Source organism: Urocitellus parryii, chromosome 2 (assembly GCF_045843805.1).
Source record: "Urocitellus parryii isolate mUroPar1 chromosome 2, mUroPar1.hap1, whole genome shotgun sequence".
Classification (NCBI taxonomy): domain Eukaryota; kingdom Metazoa; phylum Chordata; class Mammalia; order Rodentia; family Sciuridae; genus Urocitellus; species Urocitellus parryii.
Window position 1 is genome coordinate 27,738,048 of NC_135532.1, and position 20,245 is coordinate 27,758,292.

A 20,245-nucleotide genomic window follows, 5' to 3' on the forward strand; every position below is an offset into this window, starting at 1 on the left:
TTCACTTTCCTCAGTTTCAGTTGCCCAATTTCAACTGCACTCTGAAAATATTAAATGGAAAATTACAGAAATAAACAATTCATAAGTTTTAAATTGTGCACCATTCTAAGCAATACGATGAAATCTTGCACCTCCCTCTCCAGGACATTAATCATCCCTTTGTTCAGTGTATCTGCACTATGTGTGTTGCCCTCTTAGTCACTGGGTAGCTGTCTCAGTGACTGATCAACTAATGTGCCCTAATAATGCGTATTTTCAAATAATCTTACATAGTAGCCTATGCTACATCATAGTGCCTATGACATTTCATCATCACATAGGCATTATGTCATCTCATAGCATCACAAGGATGAGTGTAGTACAATAAGATTTTGAGGGAGAGGGACCACATTCATATAACTTTCCTCACAGTATATTGTAATAATTGTTTTATTATTATGTTCTTAATCTTTTATTGTACCTAACTTATAAATTAAATTAAACTTTATCTTAGATGTATACCTGTAGGAAAACACAAAGTTTATATAGAGCTTGATATTATCCAAGGTTTTAAATATCCACTGGCAGTCTTGCAATGTAACCCCCCAAAATAAGGCAAAGCTACTTTAGTAGCTGTAAAAGTAGATACAGAACATAGAAACTATAGGACTCTATAGCAGCCTAGATAAGAGAAGTCAAAAAGGAACAAATCATAGGGTAGAGCATGACGTAAGAAACCAAGAATGTAGTGGTGACATTTGTAGAAATGAAAGTTTGAGGAAAAGTAGACTTAGAAAGGAAAAGTTTAAAAGGATGAAATTGAATTTTGAAGTAGAGTTGGAGACAGTAGTGGGATAATAAGGTAGAGACAAACTGCAGGCTTTTGGGAATGCAAGGCTGAAAGTAGGGAAAGACAGAGTCGTCAAAATCAGCTATTTGTTTGGAAAGTAATATAGTCATAGTGAGAAAATTAGTAAGTATGATGAGGGCCAGGAGAGAGCTCTAGGGGATATTTATTAGGTGAAATATAGAAGAGGACAATGAAAAGGGAATTATCCATTCCACAAGGACAGTGCTTACTTGTGCCTGGCAGTTTGCCAGGTACAAACATGATTGAGATGTCCTTTGACTCCTAGACTGTCAACCTATATAAATACAATATGTGATATGATATAATACAAGCATGTGTGGAGTACTAAATGAGCAGCCATCTGTCTAGTGTGCTCAGGAAAAACTCCATAAAACAGTTTTTGCTGAATCCACAAATCAGTGGTTAATTTTCTAATTGTAACCTGCTAGAATTGGTCTGTCTATAATCTGGGGAGGATTGGAATGAATTAATAAAACCACTGTGAACCAACTGCTGAGGAGTTAACTTTGGGGAGGGGTGGTAACTAGAAATTAAAATCAGGGCACTCTAGCATTGAGCTATATCCCAGCCTTTTTTCTTTTTCTTGGTTTTGTTTTGTTTTTTTGAGATGCGGACCCACTGTTTCTGAGGCTGACTTGAGTTTGCAATCCTGCCTCAGCGTCCTACCTTTTTAAGATTACAGGTGTATATCACTGAATCCAGCTAGGAGTTAACTTTTTCTTTTTTTTTTTTAAAGTCGTTGATGCACCTTTATTTTGTTTATTTGTATGTGGTGCTGAGAATTGATCCCAGTACCTTGCACATGCTAGGCAAGCGCTCTACCTACCGCTGAGCCACAACCCCAGCCTAGGAGTTAACTTTTTACAGGTTATAATACATAAATAATTCTGCTGACTATAGTCTTTCAAAACCTTTTGCTTTTAAATTTACTTTAAATTTATATTTGAAATCTAAGAGCAGTAGATTTAAGCTATGTTTTTTAACTTTGTTCAGTTAAACCAATCATGAAATACCACCACACATTTCCTGGAAGAGCTAAAATCCAACACCAAGTGCTGGTGCCGATGTGAGTAACAAGAATGTTTACTTGCTGCTGATAGGAATGCAAAATGGTATAAATAGTTTGGAAGACCCTTTGCAGTTTTTTATAAAAATAAACATACTATTACCAGCAACACACTCTTTGGTATGAACTCAAATGAATTGAGTTCAAATTACATCCATTCAAAAGCCTGCTTATTTAAAAAACTAATTATCCCCAAAGTTCCCTGAGGAAGTGTGCTATTTCTGCATCTCAGTAGCCCTTTCTTTTGCATAAAAATATAAGACATATGCATTTATCCTGTCACTCTTCAGCATGAGTTTCTCAAATTATTTAGGAAATGTTTATTTGGGTATGAACTTGTTTTCCCCTGGTCCTTTTTTTTTTTTAAACTTAGAGCTGTGTGGTCTTTTCATTCCTAAACCAATATTGATACATTATTATTAATCAAAGCCTTTAGTTTATATTAGGTTTTATTTACCCTTTGTGTTGTATAGTGCTATGGATTTTGACATATATATATATATATATATATATATATATATATATGTAAAACATGTATATGGATTTTGCCATGTGTGTATAATATCATCCATCCACCATTACAGTATCATACAGAATAGTTCCACTACCCTAAAAACCCCTATGCTCCACTTTCCATCCCTTCCTTCTTCCAAATCCCTGGCAACCACTGATATTTTTATTGTCTCTGTAATTTTCGCTCCTAGATGTTGTGTATAGTCACCTTTCTCTATCCACTGGTTCTGCCTGCACAGATCAACCAACTGTGAATTGAAAATATTGATTTTAAAATTGAACACATGTTGAGGCTGGGGTTGTGGCTCAGCGGTAGAACGCTCGCCTAGCACATTCAAGGACCTGGGCTCGATCCTCAGCACCACATAAAAATACAGGTATTGTGTCCAACTGCAACTAAAAAATACTTTTTTTTAAAAACATGAGCACATGAAAATTATTTTTCTTGTCCTTATTCCCTAAACAACGCAGTATAACAACTGACTACATAGTGTTTCATGGTATTAGGAATTATGAGACATCTGTTGCTGGGTGCAGTGTCTCATGCTTGTAATCCCAGTTACTTGGGAGGCAGAGGCAAGAGTGTTGCAAATTTGAAGTCAGCTTCAGCAATTTAGCCAGACTCAACCCCTAGTACTACCAAAGAGGAAAAAAAAAAAGTCATCTATAGATGATTTAAAGTATACAGGAGGATAGACCTAGATTATATGCAAATTTAATGCTATCTTATACAAGGGACTGGAGCATCCTTAGATATTATTATCTATTGAAGATACTAGAACTAATCCCCTGCAGATACTGAGAGACTGTAGTTGGAATTATAGAATATACCCTTTTTATATGGGCTTCTATATCTGCAATATTCATTTAAGGTTTTCTATTTCTTTTTTCTTTTTAATTTATTTTGAGACAGGGTCTCACTAAGTTGCTGAGGACCTCGCACTAAGTTGCTGAGGACCTCGCACTAAGTTGCTGGGGATGGCTTTGAACTTGTGATCCTCTGGAATGCCTCAGTCTTGCAAGTTGCTGGAATTACAGGCATGCTCCATTTTTTTTTTTTTTTTTAGTTGTAGATGGACACAATTCCTTTATTTTATTTATATATGGTGCTGAGGATTGAACTCAGTGCCTTACACATGATAGGCCAGCTCTCTACCCCCTCCATTTCTTTTTAATATTGAATAATATTCCAGTGTTTGAATGCACAATTTGTTTATTCATTCACCTATTGAAGGATATCTTGGTTCCAAACTTTTGCAATTATGAAAGAAATTGCTACAAACATTCATGTGCAGATAAAAGTGTTCAACTCATTTGGGTTCATACCAAAAAGTGTGGTTGCTGGTAACAGTATGTTTATTTTTGTAAGAAACTGCAAACTGTCATCCAAAGTATTTATACTATTTTTCATCCTCCTCAGTACTTCATCTTGTCAATGTTTTGAATTTTAGCCATGCTAGGAGGTATGTAGTAGGATTTTGTGTTTGGCTTAATTTTAAAAATCAATTTCAAAACTTGATTTGGCTACTTTCTAATATCTTTAATTAAAAGTGCTCATTAAAGGAGGAGGTTGGATATTTTATCAAAGTGGAGTTTTTAAGTTACATGTACTTTTGGTTTACTAGTGGTTATGTCTATTCCATGTTACTTGAAAAATGAGAATAAGACATTTTACTGCTACAAATAGTTATAAATTTGTTATTCATTTTATTTTAATAATATACAGCTTATTTTCCCAGAGGTTCTTTTTTTTGTAGTTGTACGTAGACAGCATGCTTTTATCAGTTTAATTTTTATGTGGTGCTAAGGATTAAAACCCAGTGCCTCACACATATTAGGTGAGTGCTGTGCCACTGAGCCACAGCTACAGCCCCTTACCAAAGATAGATAATATAAGATCTTACAAAGTTAGATAATATAAGATCAGTTAAAGGAACTATTTTTGAAAGCATTTTTTTTCCCCTGAGAATTATAGTAAATGCCTTGGGTGCCAAATTTGTAGTCATTAATAACCAGTATAGTAGAACCACAGGTGTACTTCATGCTCTGGATAGTCAAAAATAATGTAGTCTAATACATTATAAGAAAATAATACATTATTGAAAAGTGTGAATTGATTTGATATTGATAGAACTACCTACCCTGTTGGAATATTACTTGTCTTAGAAAGTAGATGTGTTCATCAAGAATAAAATATTATATTTTGCTACCTACAGCTCACTTTCTCTATAAAGCTTGTAGTTCATTTATTTAGCCAATATTTGCTTGGTGCCCATGACATATCAAGCATTACATTATTGTAGTTGCTAGCAATGTGTGATAATGTCTACTACAAGGAGCTCATGGGCATAATGAAGGAAATAAGAATAGAGCATACTAAATTGTGTATACCCTTTGGTGAACATATGAGAGACCACAGAAATTTTTTAGAAGATAGTTTTTAAATTGAAGCCTGAAAGAATATTCCAGGTTAAAAGTAAAAGAGAAACATTTAAGAATTGCAAATGGTTAGATACAACTAAAAAGTTAGAGTGTGAAAGAATGGCATTGTAAAAAATAAGTAAATTGGGCTGGAGTATGGCTGAGTGGTGGAGTACCTGGATTCAATCCCCCGCACAAAAATACAAAACAAAGTCAAATCATGAAAGGCCTTGTTACAATGGAGTTTTGTTACAGGATTTGAACTTGATTTCAGATATCTTCAGCAAAAGTATGATGTGGTCAGATTTGATACCTTGGTAGTTTTCAATTAAGGTCCTTTCCCTTAACTTTGTCCTCCATGATACAATGGTAGTGTGGAAACTAAATAGTAGAACATATCACTTTCCACTTTGTGTTCCACTTGTGTACATTTTAAAAAATTCCTCTCAGTTATGAACTCTGTAAGGTTAAAGCTGTGTCCTGAAATGGATCACCCAAAGGATCTTATGCATATTATGTGTTTAATATAATTGAATGGTTATTGAATGGGGAAGACATCCCTTGAGACATACCTTCTTGGGGGGAATCAGCTCCCTATACATTGTACTTCTCAGTATGGATGAGACTTTTTGGTTTTGGTATTTCCAGGATATGAAAATTCAAAATCCAGAGTGTATACAACCTCACCAAATTATTGTACTGTTTTAGGAAAGAATATTACTAATAGCGAACGTAAAAGTCGTCACACAATGAGAGCTAAAGTGGGCCAAGAAAATGATGTTACCAGTCCTCCTCTAAATTCTTGTCTTAGTGAAAGGTATGATGAAGTTGTTATATTTAAATATTTGCAGGAAGCATTTTCCTACATGTATTAGATTCATGGAAACAAATCTAATTTTTATCCTATATTTTGGCTGAGGAATTTCTGTAAATTGTCTCTTAGTTTGTTTCCTTTAATTAAATAATTTTTACATTAGAAACATTTGTTTTCCTTGTAATAGATTGGCTAGTTTTGTGTATATTCTGGTGACTTTTTAACAACATTATTAATGATAAAAATCTGTAAGTCCTTGAAACACCAATTTAAATTATTTGTATGCTTTGAATCTTTGGCAGGGAGTATGATTTACTTTATATAATTTTTAAGTTCAAAATACACAATTCCTAGGAGCTTGTAAATGGGCATTTATAATCTAACTTAATGGTTATTTAATTCTTCGTAAGAGAATTTACTTCCTAAAAAGTGGTATAAAATATTTTAAAATACTATAATTCTAGCAATTGATATGTCTGAGAGTCTTTTTTTAAAAAAAATATTATTAGGTAGTGTTTTGTCTCTTTGCCATTGTTTTAAATTACCTGAGGGAATTTGTTTTATTTTTAGTCCCCTTGCTCTACAATGTACACGTGTAACACCACAGAGAGAGAAGCCAGGTATGATTAAAAACAAGACTTTTTATGTTTAAATAACAGAAATGTTAATAAAAATAAAATATGATAAATTTCTCTTTTTCTTTTTTACTTCAGTGGTATGTGGAAGTTTATTTCATACGCCAAAGCTTGTGAAGGTAATTAGTCTGTTTGGTTTACTTACAGTGTATTGTTTGAGAATTTGACGGTGACATCAGACCTCTGCCCTGAAATTTACAGATCTTTACCTTGCATATTGCCTCACATAGGTATTCAGTAAATGATAATTTAAAAAAAATGCATGGAAAAATTTCTTAATCATCTGCATGTTTCTATGAAATAAACTATTGTATTTCTTTCTAGGGTCAGACACCAAAACATATTTCTGAAAGTCTAGGAGCTGAGGTGGATCCTGATATGTCTTGGTCAAGTTCTTTAGCTACACCACCAACCCTTAGTTCTACTGTGCTCATAGGTAATACTAGCAAATGTATTATATAAAAGAAAAGGTAGATGAGACTGAAAAATTGTCATCTCTAATGCTTCTGTTAAGAAGAAAGCATAAAAAGAAAATATTAGATGATACTTTCTTTGATAATTATTCGATAAAATTATTTAGTTGTAAAGTGGAATAAATTACAAGTGCTGTTCTGTGAGAGTTGAGCATTATTTTTTATCCCTGTATTAATGTATAGTATTTCATAAAACTCATTTACCTATACATATTAGCATTTTAGAGCTATTATTTTATGTAATTGTGATTTTTTTAACAAATAATTTGGATACTCTGGATATTAAAACACTAAAATAAGCACTAAATAAGCTTTGCTCCCTCTAACTTAAATCTGTTCTTCAGATCTATATTGATAGTTGTACTAAACTGAATTCTTAAATTTTACAATTGTAATCATACTGCTATGTGATTTTAAAATGTTTTTATCCATCCATTGGACTCTAGTAAACTCTGTATGTGCTCACCATAGTTTCTTGGCAAGTAGTCGGTATTCAGCAAATCTTGAAGGAAATGAGTATATTTTGAATATGACATTAGTACTTTTCAGAAATTTAACAGTGTTGACTAAATGGGTCAGTGAATGAATTAATAATGTCTTTAATTTACCAGGATCTGGAAGTATTTCCTATTACAAAGCAGGTTAATATCTCTAAATGCCAAGATTTGGCAAGTAGCAACTTAATAAGAGAGGATATGAACATTCTTTTTTAATTTTATAAGATTAAGTAAAAAAAAATAAGATTAAGTAAATATAAGTTTAAAGAAATGTGCATAAATGTGATTAAATACAGTGTTCACAAGTATTTGGAAGTTCATCTAAATAGTCACATCTCACTTTATAGGCAAGGCATGAAAGTAATAATGGAGAAAAACAAATATTTATCAACAAATTTTTTTAAAGAAGTCATTGGACTGAATCATTGTCCCTCATATTGCAGAGCATGACCCATTAGTTGTTGTGAAATTAATTTTCTGAGTCACATACTTTTCCCCCTTTTTTTAAAGTGCAACAAAAATAATAGAAAACTCGGAGTGTGCCAGGTATGGTAGCACATGCCTATAGTCCCTCAGGAGAATGGGAGGCTGAGGAAGGAGGATTGCAAATTCAAAGCTAGCCTAGGCAGTTAAGCATGATCCTGTCTCAAAATATAAAAACAAAAAGGTTTGGGATGTAGCTCAGTGATAGAGTGCCCTTGGGTTCAGTTCCTAGTACAGAAAAGAAAAATAAGAGTACATCACATATAGTTAAAGTTGCCAGTTTAGCAAGTGAAAAATACAGTGTCTCCAATTAAGTTTTAGGTAAACAGTTAATAATTTTTGTTATGTTACTTCAAGGGACATACTACTAATAAAAAATTATTCATTGTTTATTCTAAAGTCCAAATTTAATGAGATATCTTGTATTTTATCTGGCTCCCTTAAAAATAGTAAAGCTTGTTTTATAAAACTTACATGTTTGTATGTGTATGCACAGTATTGATTTATATATATGTATACATACACACTAAATGTTTATAAATATGTATGCATATATATATGTGCATATATATATATATATATTTAATACATTACTATGGATTGTATTCAAGTCATGAGTTTGTTACAAAACCAGAATTTTTTTTTTTTTTTTTTTTTTTTTTTGGTTCTAGCGAAACAAACGTTCCCTTATAGATTATTTGTTAGCTGGAAGTGATTTGACTTTCTTTCATTGTGTACATGAAATAATTAAGGTAAAAAGCATTTGAAAACTGAGTATTCAACATGCAGTATGCCTTTAGGCTGCATTATTGCTTAAATAATGCTAAAGTTTGTAAGCTTTAGTTTTTATGTCATGATCTTGCAGCTTCATCTGATTTTCTAAGTCACTGTGGTATAGTTGTAAGTTAATTTCTAATTATTATTCTTGGGTCAATTTGTTTTATATGTGTCATTTTGTCAAATAGTGTAAGGTCTTTCTCTTTTTGGTTTCTAACAAAACATAAATTTTTGCATGAAGTTTAGGGTATAATATAAATATAGTATAGATAAATTGAATTTTTATTTTACAGTCAAAGATGAGGAAGCACCTGAAACTGTATTTCCTAATGATACTACTACTGTAAGCAAATGCCTTTTATTTATTATTTTTTTATTTGTTCTAAGTAGTGATACATGACAGTAGAATGCGTTTTGATACATTGTACACAAATGGAGCACAACTTCTCATTCCTCTGGCTGAACATGATGCAGTCATACTAGTAGTCTAATCATACATGTGTATAGAGTAATAAAGTCAGTTTCATTCCGCCATACCCATACCCCCTCCCCTCTCCTCACTCCCCTTTGCACAATCCAGAGTTCCTTCATTCTCCACCCCCACCCCCACCACCCCCAACCCATTATGGATTAGCATATGCTTATCAAAGAAAACATTCAGGCTTTGTTTTGGGGGGTTTGGCTTATTTCAGTTAACATGATATTCTCTAGTTCCATCCGTTTACCTGTAAATGACATAATTTCATTCTTTAAGGCTGAGTAATATTCCATTGTGTAAATGTACCACATTTTCTTTATCCATTCACCTGTTGAATGGCATCTAGTTTGGTTCCATAGCTAAGGTGTTGTGCTATAAACATTGATGTGGCTGCATCAGTGTGCTGATTTTAAGTCCTTTGGGTATAAACGGAGGAGTGGGATAATTGGGTCAAATGGTGGTTCCATTCCAGGTTTTCTGAGGAATCTCCACACTGCTTTCCATAGTGGTTGCACCAATTAGCAGTCCCATCAGCAGTGTATGAGTGTGCCTTTTCCCCCACATCCTCACCAACACTTACTGTTGCTTGTATTTTTGATAATTGCCATTCTGACTGGAGTGAGATGAAATCTGGGGGTAGTTTTTATTTATATTTCTCTAATCACTAGAGATGATGAACATTGTTTTCATGTTTGCTGATCGATTGTATTTCTTCTTCTTTGAAGTGTTTGTTCAACTCCTTAGCCCATTTATTGATTGGGTTATTTGTGTTCTTCCTGTTAAGTTTTTTGAGTTCTTTATTTATTCTGGAGATTAGGGCTCTGAGTTGCATGTGGTAAGGAATTTCTCCCATTCTGTAGGCTCTCTCTTCACCTTATTGATTATTTCCTTCACTAAGAAGAAGCTTTTTAGTTTGAGTCCATCCCATTTATTGATTTTTTTTATTTTACTTTCTGTGCTTTAGGAGTCTGGTTAAGGAAGTCAGTTCCTAAGCCAACAGTGGAGATTTGGTCCTACTTTTTCTTCAATTAGGTGCAGAGACTGTTCTAATGCTTAAGTCTTTAATCTACTTTTTAGTTGAGTTTTATGCAGGGTGAGAGAGGTTTAATTTCATTTGCTACATATGTATTTCCAGTTTTCCCAGAACCATTTGTTGAATAGGCTATCTTTTCTCCATGAATGTAAGAAATGTCAAATTAATTATCCTGTTGAAATTGCTAATAATTTTAGAATGCCTTGAATAATTTTGCCCTGCATTTTTCATTCCTAATTTATAATTTGCCTAAGCCTTTGAGAAAGTCTCTAAACCTGATTCTGTATGTAATTTCTTTGATTTCCTGAAAAATTTCATGTAGCATTGAAAGTGTTTTATACTAGTGAATTTTTAAAACTTTTTAACTTTTTTTTTTTTTGCAGATTTTGAAAAGCTATTTTTATAATCAGGATGAAAGTGTGATGAAAAATGATAGATTTAGTCCTTCTTTGACTGACAATGAAAACAAAAATGAAAGAGAAACTAGCCATCATGGTAAATCTTTCTGTTTAGTTGAATTTATTTTTAATGGACATCATTTCTCCTCTTTTCCTAAGGAAAAAACCTTGCTTTTCCTTTCTTGACTACTGAAGTCAAGATAATGAAGGCAGAAACTACCTGAATTTAGATGACAATACTTAAGCAAAGATGGTACTATTTAGTATGTTGTAACACAGAAACAAAGCCCCCTGTTACTCAAAATTTTCAGAGAAAAGAAATAGGATTTATAATTATCAAATATGGAGTAATTTTTTTCTAATTAGAAAATAAATATAGTTGTAGATATATCACAAGTTACATAAATATATACAAAGTTACATGGAATATTGCTTTTTACTTAGAATGTGTAAGTTTGTACAAATGGATATCTGTGTCTAGTATTATGTATATAAGTGGGTGTGTATGTGTAATAAAATCAGTTCTTACTTTCAGTTGTTATAATACACCAAAATTGACTTGTAACATCTGGCTCGAAATTTCTTAGAATATTAGATTGACTAGATAGTAAAATTTTAAAGGTGAGCTTTAATTTCCTAGAACTGATAAAGAAAGATTATTAGGGATTGACATGAATAAAGGACTTATTCTTCTACCAGAAGAATAAGGGAAGGCTGATTTGCCAAAAAACTAGTAACAGCCATTACTGAGAATAATAATCATTTACTGAATTGTGTATTACTTAATATATATTATTCCTGAGACAGTTTCTGAGAATTAATATAAATTGTATGGTTGTTTTATAAAATGTTATTAATGTGCTTCTGTTTTAAATTTTAACAGGATTGGGGAAAATGTTAGGGAATTCATTTGGAAAAGAAAATAGCTACAAAAAACACATTGGAAAGTCAATGCCAACTGCACTAGAATATGAAGTACATGAAATAGTTGCAGATATTTCTGAAGAAGATAGCTTTTCATTACATTCTTCTAAATACAAAACAGGAAATCTACAAAGAATAAGAATGGGCAAGACCAGGAAAAAAATTTTCAGTGAAACGAGAACTGATGAATTCAATGAAGAAGCTGAAAAACAAATGAAAGAAAATAAACACTTATTTGCATCTGTAATAGAACCAAGTGGTAGTGGTCCTTTAGATTCAAATATAACAAATCAGAAGCCCATTGGTAATGAAAGTGACAAAATCTCTAACGAAGTTGTACCATCTTCAGGCTGTGAACAGTCTAAGCTAACCTTCTCAGGTCTAAATGGAACCCAGATGGAGAGAATACATCTATTGCATATTTCTTATGACCAAAATAATACAGAAAAAGACTTAAAAGACACCAGGAAAGAATGTAGCAGTTGTATTATTTCAGAAAATCCTTTGCCACATACTTCTAGTTTGCCAAATTCAAAAAAGATGTTAAATGAGAAGACACTGGTAGATAGGAGAGTTGAGGGGCAACATCTCGAATCTCATGAAGACTCCTTTCTTGCAGCAACCCATGCACCATCTGAAATTTCTCCAGTAGTTTCTCCATTTCAGGGTATCAAAAAGTCTATATTCCAGACAAGAGAACCATTCTCAGATAATATGACAAATCAAAATTTTAAAGAAGACACTGAAGCCTATGAAAGTGGATTGAAAATACATGCTAGTTGCTCACAGAAGGACGATTCTTTTTGTCCGAGTTCAGTTGATAATGGAAGCTGGCCGGCCACTATCTCACATACTTCTAAACATACGGGTTTAATATCTACTTTGAAAAAGAAAACAAAAAAATTTATTTATGCTATAAATGATGAAACATCTCATCAAGGAAAAGAAATACAGAAAGACCAGAAATTAGAGCTAACTTATTCTGCAGCCCAATTGGAAGCAAGTGCTTTTGAAGCACCACTTACATTTACAAATCCTGATTCAGGTACCTGTATTATTATTATTATTATTATTATTATTATTATTATTATTTTCCAAATAGTGCATCTGGTTTTTTGGTTTTGAGTTTTGTTTTGGTGTTGATGGACCTTTATTTTATTTACTTATTTATGTACAGGGCTGAGAATTGAACCGAGTTCCTCACACATGCTAGGCAAGCACTCTACCACTGAACCACAACCCCATTCCCTAGCACATATGGTTTTATGGATGGTGTTCTCTTGAGAACGTGAATTATGTAAATCGCATTGATTTTTTTTTTTTTTTAAACTGTCTGCTTTCCTTCTGTAGTTCTTTTAGATCTCTATCTTATATGCAACCCCAGGCAGTATCTATTTACATTATTGTTAGAGGCTTTTGATTACCTATATTTAGGATCATTTCATTCAAATCTATTTGATGAGTTTGCACAGTATATATATACATACATGTATATATATGTGTGTATGTGTGTTTGTGTGTGTGTGTGTGTGTGTGTGTATAAAACCACCATCACTCCCCCCCCCCTTTTTTTTTTTTTTGTAATAGTCTCACTTTGTTGCTTAGGCTGATCTCAAACTCATGGGCTCAAATAGTCCTGCCTCATCCTCACAAGTAGCTGGGACTATAGGCATACACTGTTATAGCCCACTCTATCACTCTTGAGATAGCTTTGGATACATAAACATTAAGAGCCTGTCTACTTAATTACTGCTTTAATTTTTAAAGTGTTTATTATATGCAAGTAATAATGTGGTACCACTTTACTCTGTTTTCTATAAAATATACCAAAACTAGAGAAAATCCTAATTGCTACCTAAATTTAATGTAGTCCTAAAATAATTATTTTTGTTGTTATTAGTCTTAAATATTTGGAGATTGCTTTAAATTATTGCTGTATTTCTGGGTCTCCAAAGTGTACACAGTGAAACTCTTGCTTTAGCAACAAATAGTTCACTTAACAGTAACTAAACTGTATATTAAAGAAGCAATTTTAAAGAAGGAAACAGGGCATCCACCTGTAGTCCCAGCTACTTGAGAGGTTGAGGCAATAGGAATGTTTGAGGCCAGCCTGAACAACATAGTGAGACCCTGTCTTTCCCTATAAGAAAATGTTAATGGGGGTGATATTGAAGTATAGAAGAACCACTTGATGTTTAGGTTAAATTTCCATAGAAAAACGTTTGATGCTGTATGTATCAGAGTTAAAGCCAACGAAGTAGTTGGTATATAGTAGTGGTCACCGATTAAATGAGGTTAAGAACTTTGACTTACTAATAGGAAATTCAAAGACTAGAGAAAACAAGTTGAACAGAACAATTCAACTCATTTATCTTTATAGTTGAGATTAGGAAATCTTTCGGGGCTTTCTTATATAGACCCTGTTTTTTTTTAAATGTTTTTTTTTTTTTTTTATAAAACAATTAAGGGTATGGTTTCTTTTCTAATTCCTCTGCCCTTCATATATCCTACTACACCAATATTAACAATGACTTTTTCCCCATTTTTCAATAAAAATTAATATTATTTTGAAATTTTTTTTTATTTATGGTAGCTATTTCCTTGAACTAGATGTTCATCTTGATTGAGTTGATACATATTATTAAAAATAATACCTAGACCCTATTTATCTTTAGCTGGAAAATGTAATGACTTCAAAATAGTATTTAGAATTTTGCTTTAAATCTGACATTCATGTTTGCTTTTATGTAATTCTTGATTTAAATACCACCTTTTTAACTTAGTGAAAAATATTTATTGAATGTGATTATTAGTACTTTTATTTTGTCACTTTGTGTTCTTACATTTAGGTTTATTGCATTCTTCTGTCAAAAGAAACTATTTACAGAATGATGCTGAAGAACCAACTTTGTCTTTAACCAACTCTTCTGGGACAATTCTGAGGAAATGTTCCAATAATCAAGATAGTTATGTTAATACAATAGCATCTCAGGATCTTAAAGAAGGAGAAGTTCATAAAGAAAAACCGAAGTCATTTATAGCCCCAGAAACTGATTTTCTGTCATGTCTGCAGGAAAGACAGTGTGAAGATAATGCAGAAAGCCAAAAAGTTTCAGAGAAAAAAGAAAAGGTCTTGGTTGCAGCATGTCACCCTGTAGTACAGCATTTAGAAGTGGAATCTGGCGGCATTCACTTTCCATCACAGAAAGACCTTTTAGATGATGATAATACCAATACACTTTTGTTAACTCCTAGCTCTAGGGATCCAGGCGTGATTTCTAGAGGAAAAGAATCATACAAAATGTCAGAGAAACTAAAATGTAAGAATTGTGAAGGTAGTATTGAATCATCCAAAAACAGTCCCATGGAAAAATGCCAAGAAATGTGTTTTCTAAATGAAAATTCTAAAAAACCTGAGCTGTTATCTAAAAAATATGTAACCGAAGTATCACCTTCAATGAACATGCAGTTCAACCAAAATATAAACATAACAGTAATCCAAAAGGGCCAAGAAAAATCTCCTTTAATTTCAGAAATAACTGTCAATCCAAATTCTAAAGAACTTTTCCCAGACATTGAGAATAATTGTGTCTTTCAAATAACAAGTGAAAGGAACAATCGTGTTTTAGGAAATACAAAGGAACTTCATGAAGCAGACCCAAGTTGTGTAAGAAAAACCTTTCCTAAGAATTCCACCATGGTAGTAGATACAGACATGGCTGAAAAACAAGTAGCTCACGTGTCTGTTTCAGACAGTATTGACTCATCAGGTATAGTCCATGATCTTACCGAGGAGAACAGAAATAGGGTAAAGCAACAGCTAAAAATAATTCCAGGTCAAGATTTAAAGTCAAACACCTCCTTGTCTATGAAATCAAATAGAAGTAAAGGCTTTATGGACAAATGGACAGGACCCTTAGATCTAGTTTCGTATCATAATGTTGGAGGTAGCTTCAGAACAGCTTCTAATAAAGAAATAAAACTCTCTGACCATGACATTAAGAAAAGCAAAATGCTCTTCAAAGACATTGAAGAACAGTATCCTGCTAGTTTAGGGTGTATTGAAATTGTAAACACCTTATCATTTGATAATCAGAAGAAACTAAACAAACCTCGTGTATCTGATTCACAGTCAGTTAATACTGTGTCTGCATATGTGAAGACTAGTACATTTCTTTCTGATTTTGAAAATAATCACACGACCCCTCAGATGTTGCCTTTAAGGGGAGATTTTAATTCAAACCATACTTTAACACCTAGCCAAAAGGCAGAAATTAAAGAACTTTCTACTATATTAGAAGAATCAGGAAGTCAGTTTGAATTTACACAATTCAGAAAAACAAGCCAAATAATACAGAATAATACATTTGAAGTGCCTGGAAACCAGACTGGCCTAAAGACCTCTTCTGAGGAATGGAAAGATGATGTTCATCAGACAATTGACACCTCATCTGTTGCTCGGGTAGAAAGCAGCAAAAAATTTGAAGGTACAGTTGGAGTTAAACAAAAGTTTGCTCATTTGTTAAAAAATAACTGTAACAAAAGTGCTTCTAATTACTTAACAGATGAAAACAAAGACTTTAGAGGCTTTTATTCTGCTCGTGGCACAAAACTGAGTATTTCTAGTGAAGCACTGCAGAAAGCTGTGAAACTGTTTAGTGACATTGAGAATATCAGTGAGGAGACTAATGCAGAAGTAGATCCTGGAAGTTTCTCTTCAAGTAAATGTCCTGATTCTATAGTTTCCATATTTAAGATAGAAAGTCATAGCGATGATAACAATTTAAACAAGAAAAATAATGAATGCCAACTTACATTACAAAATAAGTTTGAAATGGCTACTCACATTTTGGTTGAAGAAAATACTGAAAATTACATGAAAAACACAGAAAATGAAGATAACAAATGTATTAATGACAATAGAAATACTTGTAAGTTAGAAGAATCTGATCACAGTGACTCAAGTAAAAATGATACAGTTTCTGGTCATAAAGATGAAAATGACTTGCCATGTACTGATCAGCACAATATAGATCTCAAGCTACCCAGCCAGTTTGTTAAGGAGGGAAGCACACAATTTAAAGAAAGTGTGTCAGATTTAACTTGTTTAGAAGTTGTGAAAGCTGAAGAAACATGTCATGTTAATTTTTTCAATAAAGAACAGTTGACTGCAGATAAAATGGAGCAAAATATAAAAGATTGTGGTATTTTTGATATATCCTTTCAGACTGCAAGTGGGAAAAATATCAATGTCTCCAAAGAGTCATTAAATAAAGTTGTAAACTTCTTTGATCAAAAAACAGAAGAACTGAGTAACTTTTCAGATTCTTTGAATTCTAAATTACTTTCTGGCATAAATAAGAAGAAAATGGACATTTCAAGACATGGGACAATAGACATGGTTAAAAACAAAATATTGAAAGAAGGTATTCCAGTTGATATTGACAGTCAATTACTGACTCTCCAGCAACAACCTGAATATGAAATAGAAAAAAACAAAGAATATAACCTGTTGAGTTTTCATACTGCTAGTGGAAAAAAAGTACAAATTGCAAAGGAGTCTTTGGACAAAGTAAAAAATATTTTTGATGAAAAAAAGCAAGATGTCAGTAAAATCATCAGTTTTACTCAACAAGGCACAAAGACCCTAAAGGACAGAAAGGACTGTAAAGGGGTTGAATTAGCATGTGAGATGATAACTGTTCCAAAGTGTGAAGAAATGCAGGATTCTCTGATTAATAATGAGAAAAAGATTGTTTATAATGAGCCTGGGGTGTTACCCCGGCTAAGTGATGATTTATATGGACAAACTAAACATCTCGATACATTAAATATATCTCTGAAAGTTAAAATGCATGAACATATAGAAAAAGAGACTACAAACAGTCCTACAGCTTGTCGCACCAACCAGTTTTCTTATTCAGCCACTGGAGATTCAGCTTTAGCATTTTACACAGGACATGGTAAACAAATTTCTGTGAACCAGGCTTCACTATTAGAAGCAAAACAATGGCTTAGGAAAGAAGAATTAGATGGTCAAGGAGAAACAAATACTGCCAAGGCTGAATCTATAAAGGAATATGGGGGAAATCCTTTGTATGAAAATAGTTCAGACAGTATCATGACTGAAAAAGACAAAATTCATTTCTCTGAAAAGCAAGATTCAGCTTACTTAAGTAATAATAGCATGTCTAACAACTATTCTGCTTTTTGTCATTCCAGTGATGTATATGATGATTCAGGATATCTCTCAAAAAATAAAAGTAATTCTGATATTGAACTAGTCATGAAAGACAAAAAAACCACTAGTTTTAGAAAAGCGGACATATATCCACAAATTGTGAATGAAGATACTTCTGTACAGAAATTTGTGACTAACTTTTCACCTTGCAAAAGTAAAGATAGAACTACTAATATGGCCATACCTGATTTCAAAAGTTTTGAGATAGGCCCACCTGCATTCAGTACAGCCAGTGGTAAGATAGTCTGTATTTCACGTGACACAGTAAGAAAAGTGAAAAAGATATTTACAGAAGACCACAGTAATGTAATTAAGGAAAACACTGAGAATAAGTCAGATATTTGCCAAGGAAAAATTGTGAAAGCTTATAGTGAAGCACTGGATAATTTAGAGGATGTTATTTTTCCTAACTCTTTAGATGATGAGGAATGTATGCCTTCACATAAGGTTTTTACTGATATTCAAAGTGAACAAATTGTACAACATAACCAAAAACTGTCTGGATTGGGGAAAGTTTCTGAAATATCACCTTGTGTCAATTTGGAAACTTCAGATATGTGTGAATTTAACAGAGGGGAGCTTCCCAAGTCATTCTCTTCTACAAATGCTTGTGGGATTTTTAGCACAGCTAGTGGAAAATCTGTACAAGTATCAGATACTTCGTTACAAAAGGCAAGACGGATATTTTCTGAGATAGAAGATAATGCCAACCAACTCTTTTCCAAAGTATCACTTAAAAGCAATGAAGAACATTCAAACCCGTTCACAAGAGAAAAAAGTACTATGGCACATTCCCCCGCAAACGTACTATCACCCGGGAAAAGCTTTCTGTGTAACATAAATTCATCTTTTTCTGGGTTTAGTACAGCAAGTGGAAAAAAGGTTGCAGTTTCAGAAAGTGCCTTACACAAAGTTAAGGGAATGTTAGAGGAATTTGATCTAATGGGAACTGAACAGACCCTTCAGTATTCACCTACATCTAGGCAAGATATATCAAGAATGCTTCCTCCTCCTTGTATTGAAAAAAGAATTGTGGAACACTCTGTAAGCTCCAAAATGGAAAAGGCCTACAATAATGAATTTAACGATAATGTTGAAAATGCTTCTTCAGGAAATAATCACTGTGTTAAAGCGTCTCCATATGTCTCTCAGTTGAAGCAAGGCAGACAACACCTAGTATTAGGAACCAAATTATCACTTGTTGAGAACACTCATCTTTTAGGAAAAGAACAAACTTTATCCAAAAACATAATAGAAATTGGTCAAACTGAGACCTTTTCTAGTGTTTCTGTGAAAACAAATGTAGAAGTTTGTTCTACTTACTCCAAAGATCCAGAAAACTGTTTTGAAACAGAAGCAGTTGAGATTGCCAAAGCTTTTATGGAGGATGGTGAGCTGACAGATTCTGAACCACCAACTCATGCCAAACATTCTTTCTTTATGTGCCAAAAAAATGAGGAAATGATTTTGTTAAATTCAAGGACTGGAAAAAGAAGAGGAAATGCCCTTGTGTCAGTTGGTAAGTATTTTTGCCTTTTGTTTTGCCAAGTTCTGCCTTAAAAGGGTTCAGTTCTTAGTAGTCCTTCTGTGCTAGTGATCGGAGTATTAGACAAACTAAGTATGCTTTCTCAGGCTTGTATGTCTAGTTTGGTGGAATGTGATTTGATTTGATATTTCTTAGTCTGTGTACCACAAAGTCATGTTTTGAGGGCCTCTCGATATGTTTTTAGAGATTTTTAATAGTTATATTTGAGAAATTACTCTTGAAAGTTTGAGTTTTTCTAGAAAAGTTGAAATTCTTGTCTTCATATCATAACAAAGCCTGTATAATACTGTTTTCATATTTTTAGCAGAGGTTCATACTCTGGCTCTTTATTTAAAGGTTGGTTTCTACTTACTGTATTATATGTAGTATTCAGTTATACTCTTAGTTTCTCTGAGCCTTAGTTTCCATATTTATAAAATGCAAATAAGATCTCAGAGTAGTTTTAAAGAGACAAGTATGTACCTAAAAGCTTTTAGCACTGAATCTGACACATGGTAGAGAGAGAGAATGTAATAGGTGTTGGCTCACTTCCTTTTTTTTTTCGTCTAGGAAAATCTATAAACATTTACTATTAGCAAATAGAATGGTCTTAATGCTATTGTACTATGTTCTAACTTCTCTATTAAAATGTATATCCAACAACTTAGTTCAACTATTAGTTAATTGGAGATGTAAGATTTTGTTGCTGCTGTTTGGAGGGTGTCTGGCTAGAAATAATCTTAAATTATTGAAACTATTGATTAGTTAAAGGAAATGCCAATCCTCACTCTACAACTCTTGAGTGGCTGATCCTAAATAACTAGCTCCTTTTTAAACTATGTAGACTCATAAAATATTTGCGTTATCAAAAATCTTAGCCAGATGTGGTGTTGTACCTCTAATCAGAGCTACTCGGGAGGCTGGAGGATCTTAAGTTAAGGCCAGCCTGAGCAACTTAACAAGAGCCTGTCAACAAAAAAAGAAAGTCTTGTCTAGCTCCTTCAGATAGCAAAGAAAGACACTGAAGCCAGTCAGTTCGTTTTAAATCATCCTACAGTTTTTACTTAAATCAGGTGTTACCCAGGTCATATTTTATACAGAATTTGCTTCATGTGCA

At 33.1% G+C, this 20,245-nt stretch overlaps 1 protein-coding gene across 4 annotated transcripts in view; it reads left to right on the top strand.

The window, feature by feature from the left end:
• Brca2 (BRCA2 DNA repair associated) overlaps positions 1-20,245 on the top strand; it is a 76,301-nt gene that overhangs the window by 4,089 nt on the left and 51,967 nt on the right. For 3 of the 4 annotated variants that reach the window (XM_077792285.1, XM_077792289.1, XM_077792295.1), the window contains exons 3-10: positions 5,559-5,667; positions 6,235-6,284; positions 6,378-6,418; positions 6,624-6,735; positions 8,823-8,872; positions 10,424-10,535; positions 11,322-12,407; positions 14,212-19,122. In XM_077792285.1, the coding sequence (XP_077648411.1) occupies positions 5,559-5,667; positions 6,235-6,284; positions 6,378-6,418; positions 6,624-6,735; positions 8,823-8,872; positions 10,424-10,535; positions 11,322-12,407; positions 14,212-19,122 (6,471 nt within the window). The remainder of the gene's footprint in view (positions 1-5,558; positions 5,668-6,234; positions 6,285-6,377; positions 6,419-6,623; positions 6,736-8,822; positions 8,873-10,423; positions 10,536-11,321; positions 12,408-14,211; positions 19,123-20,245) is intronic. The other variant, XM_077792299.1, reaches the window with a different exon arrangement.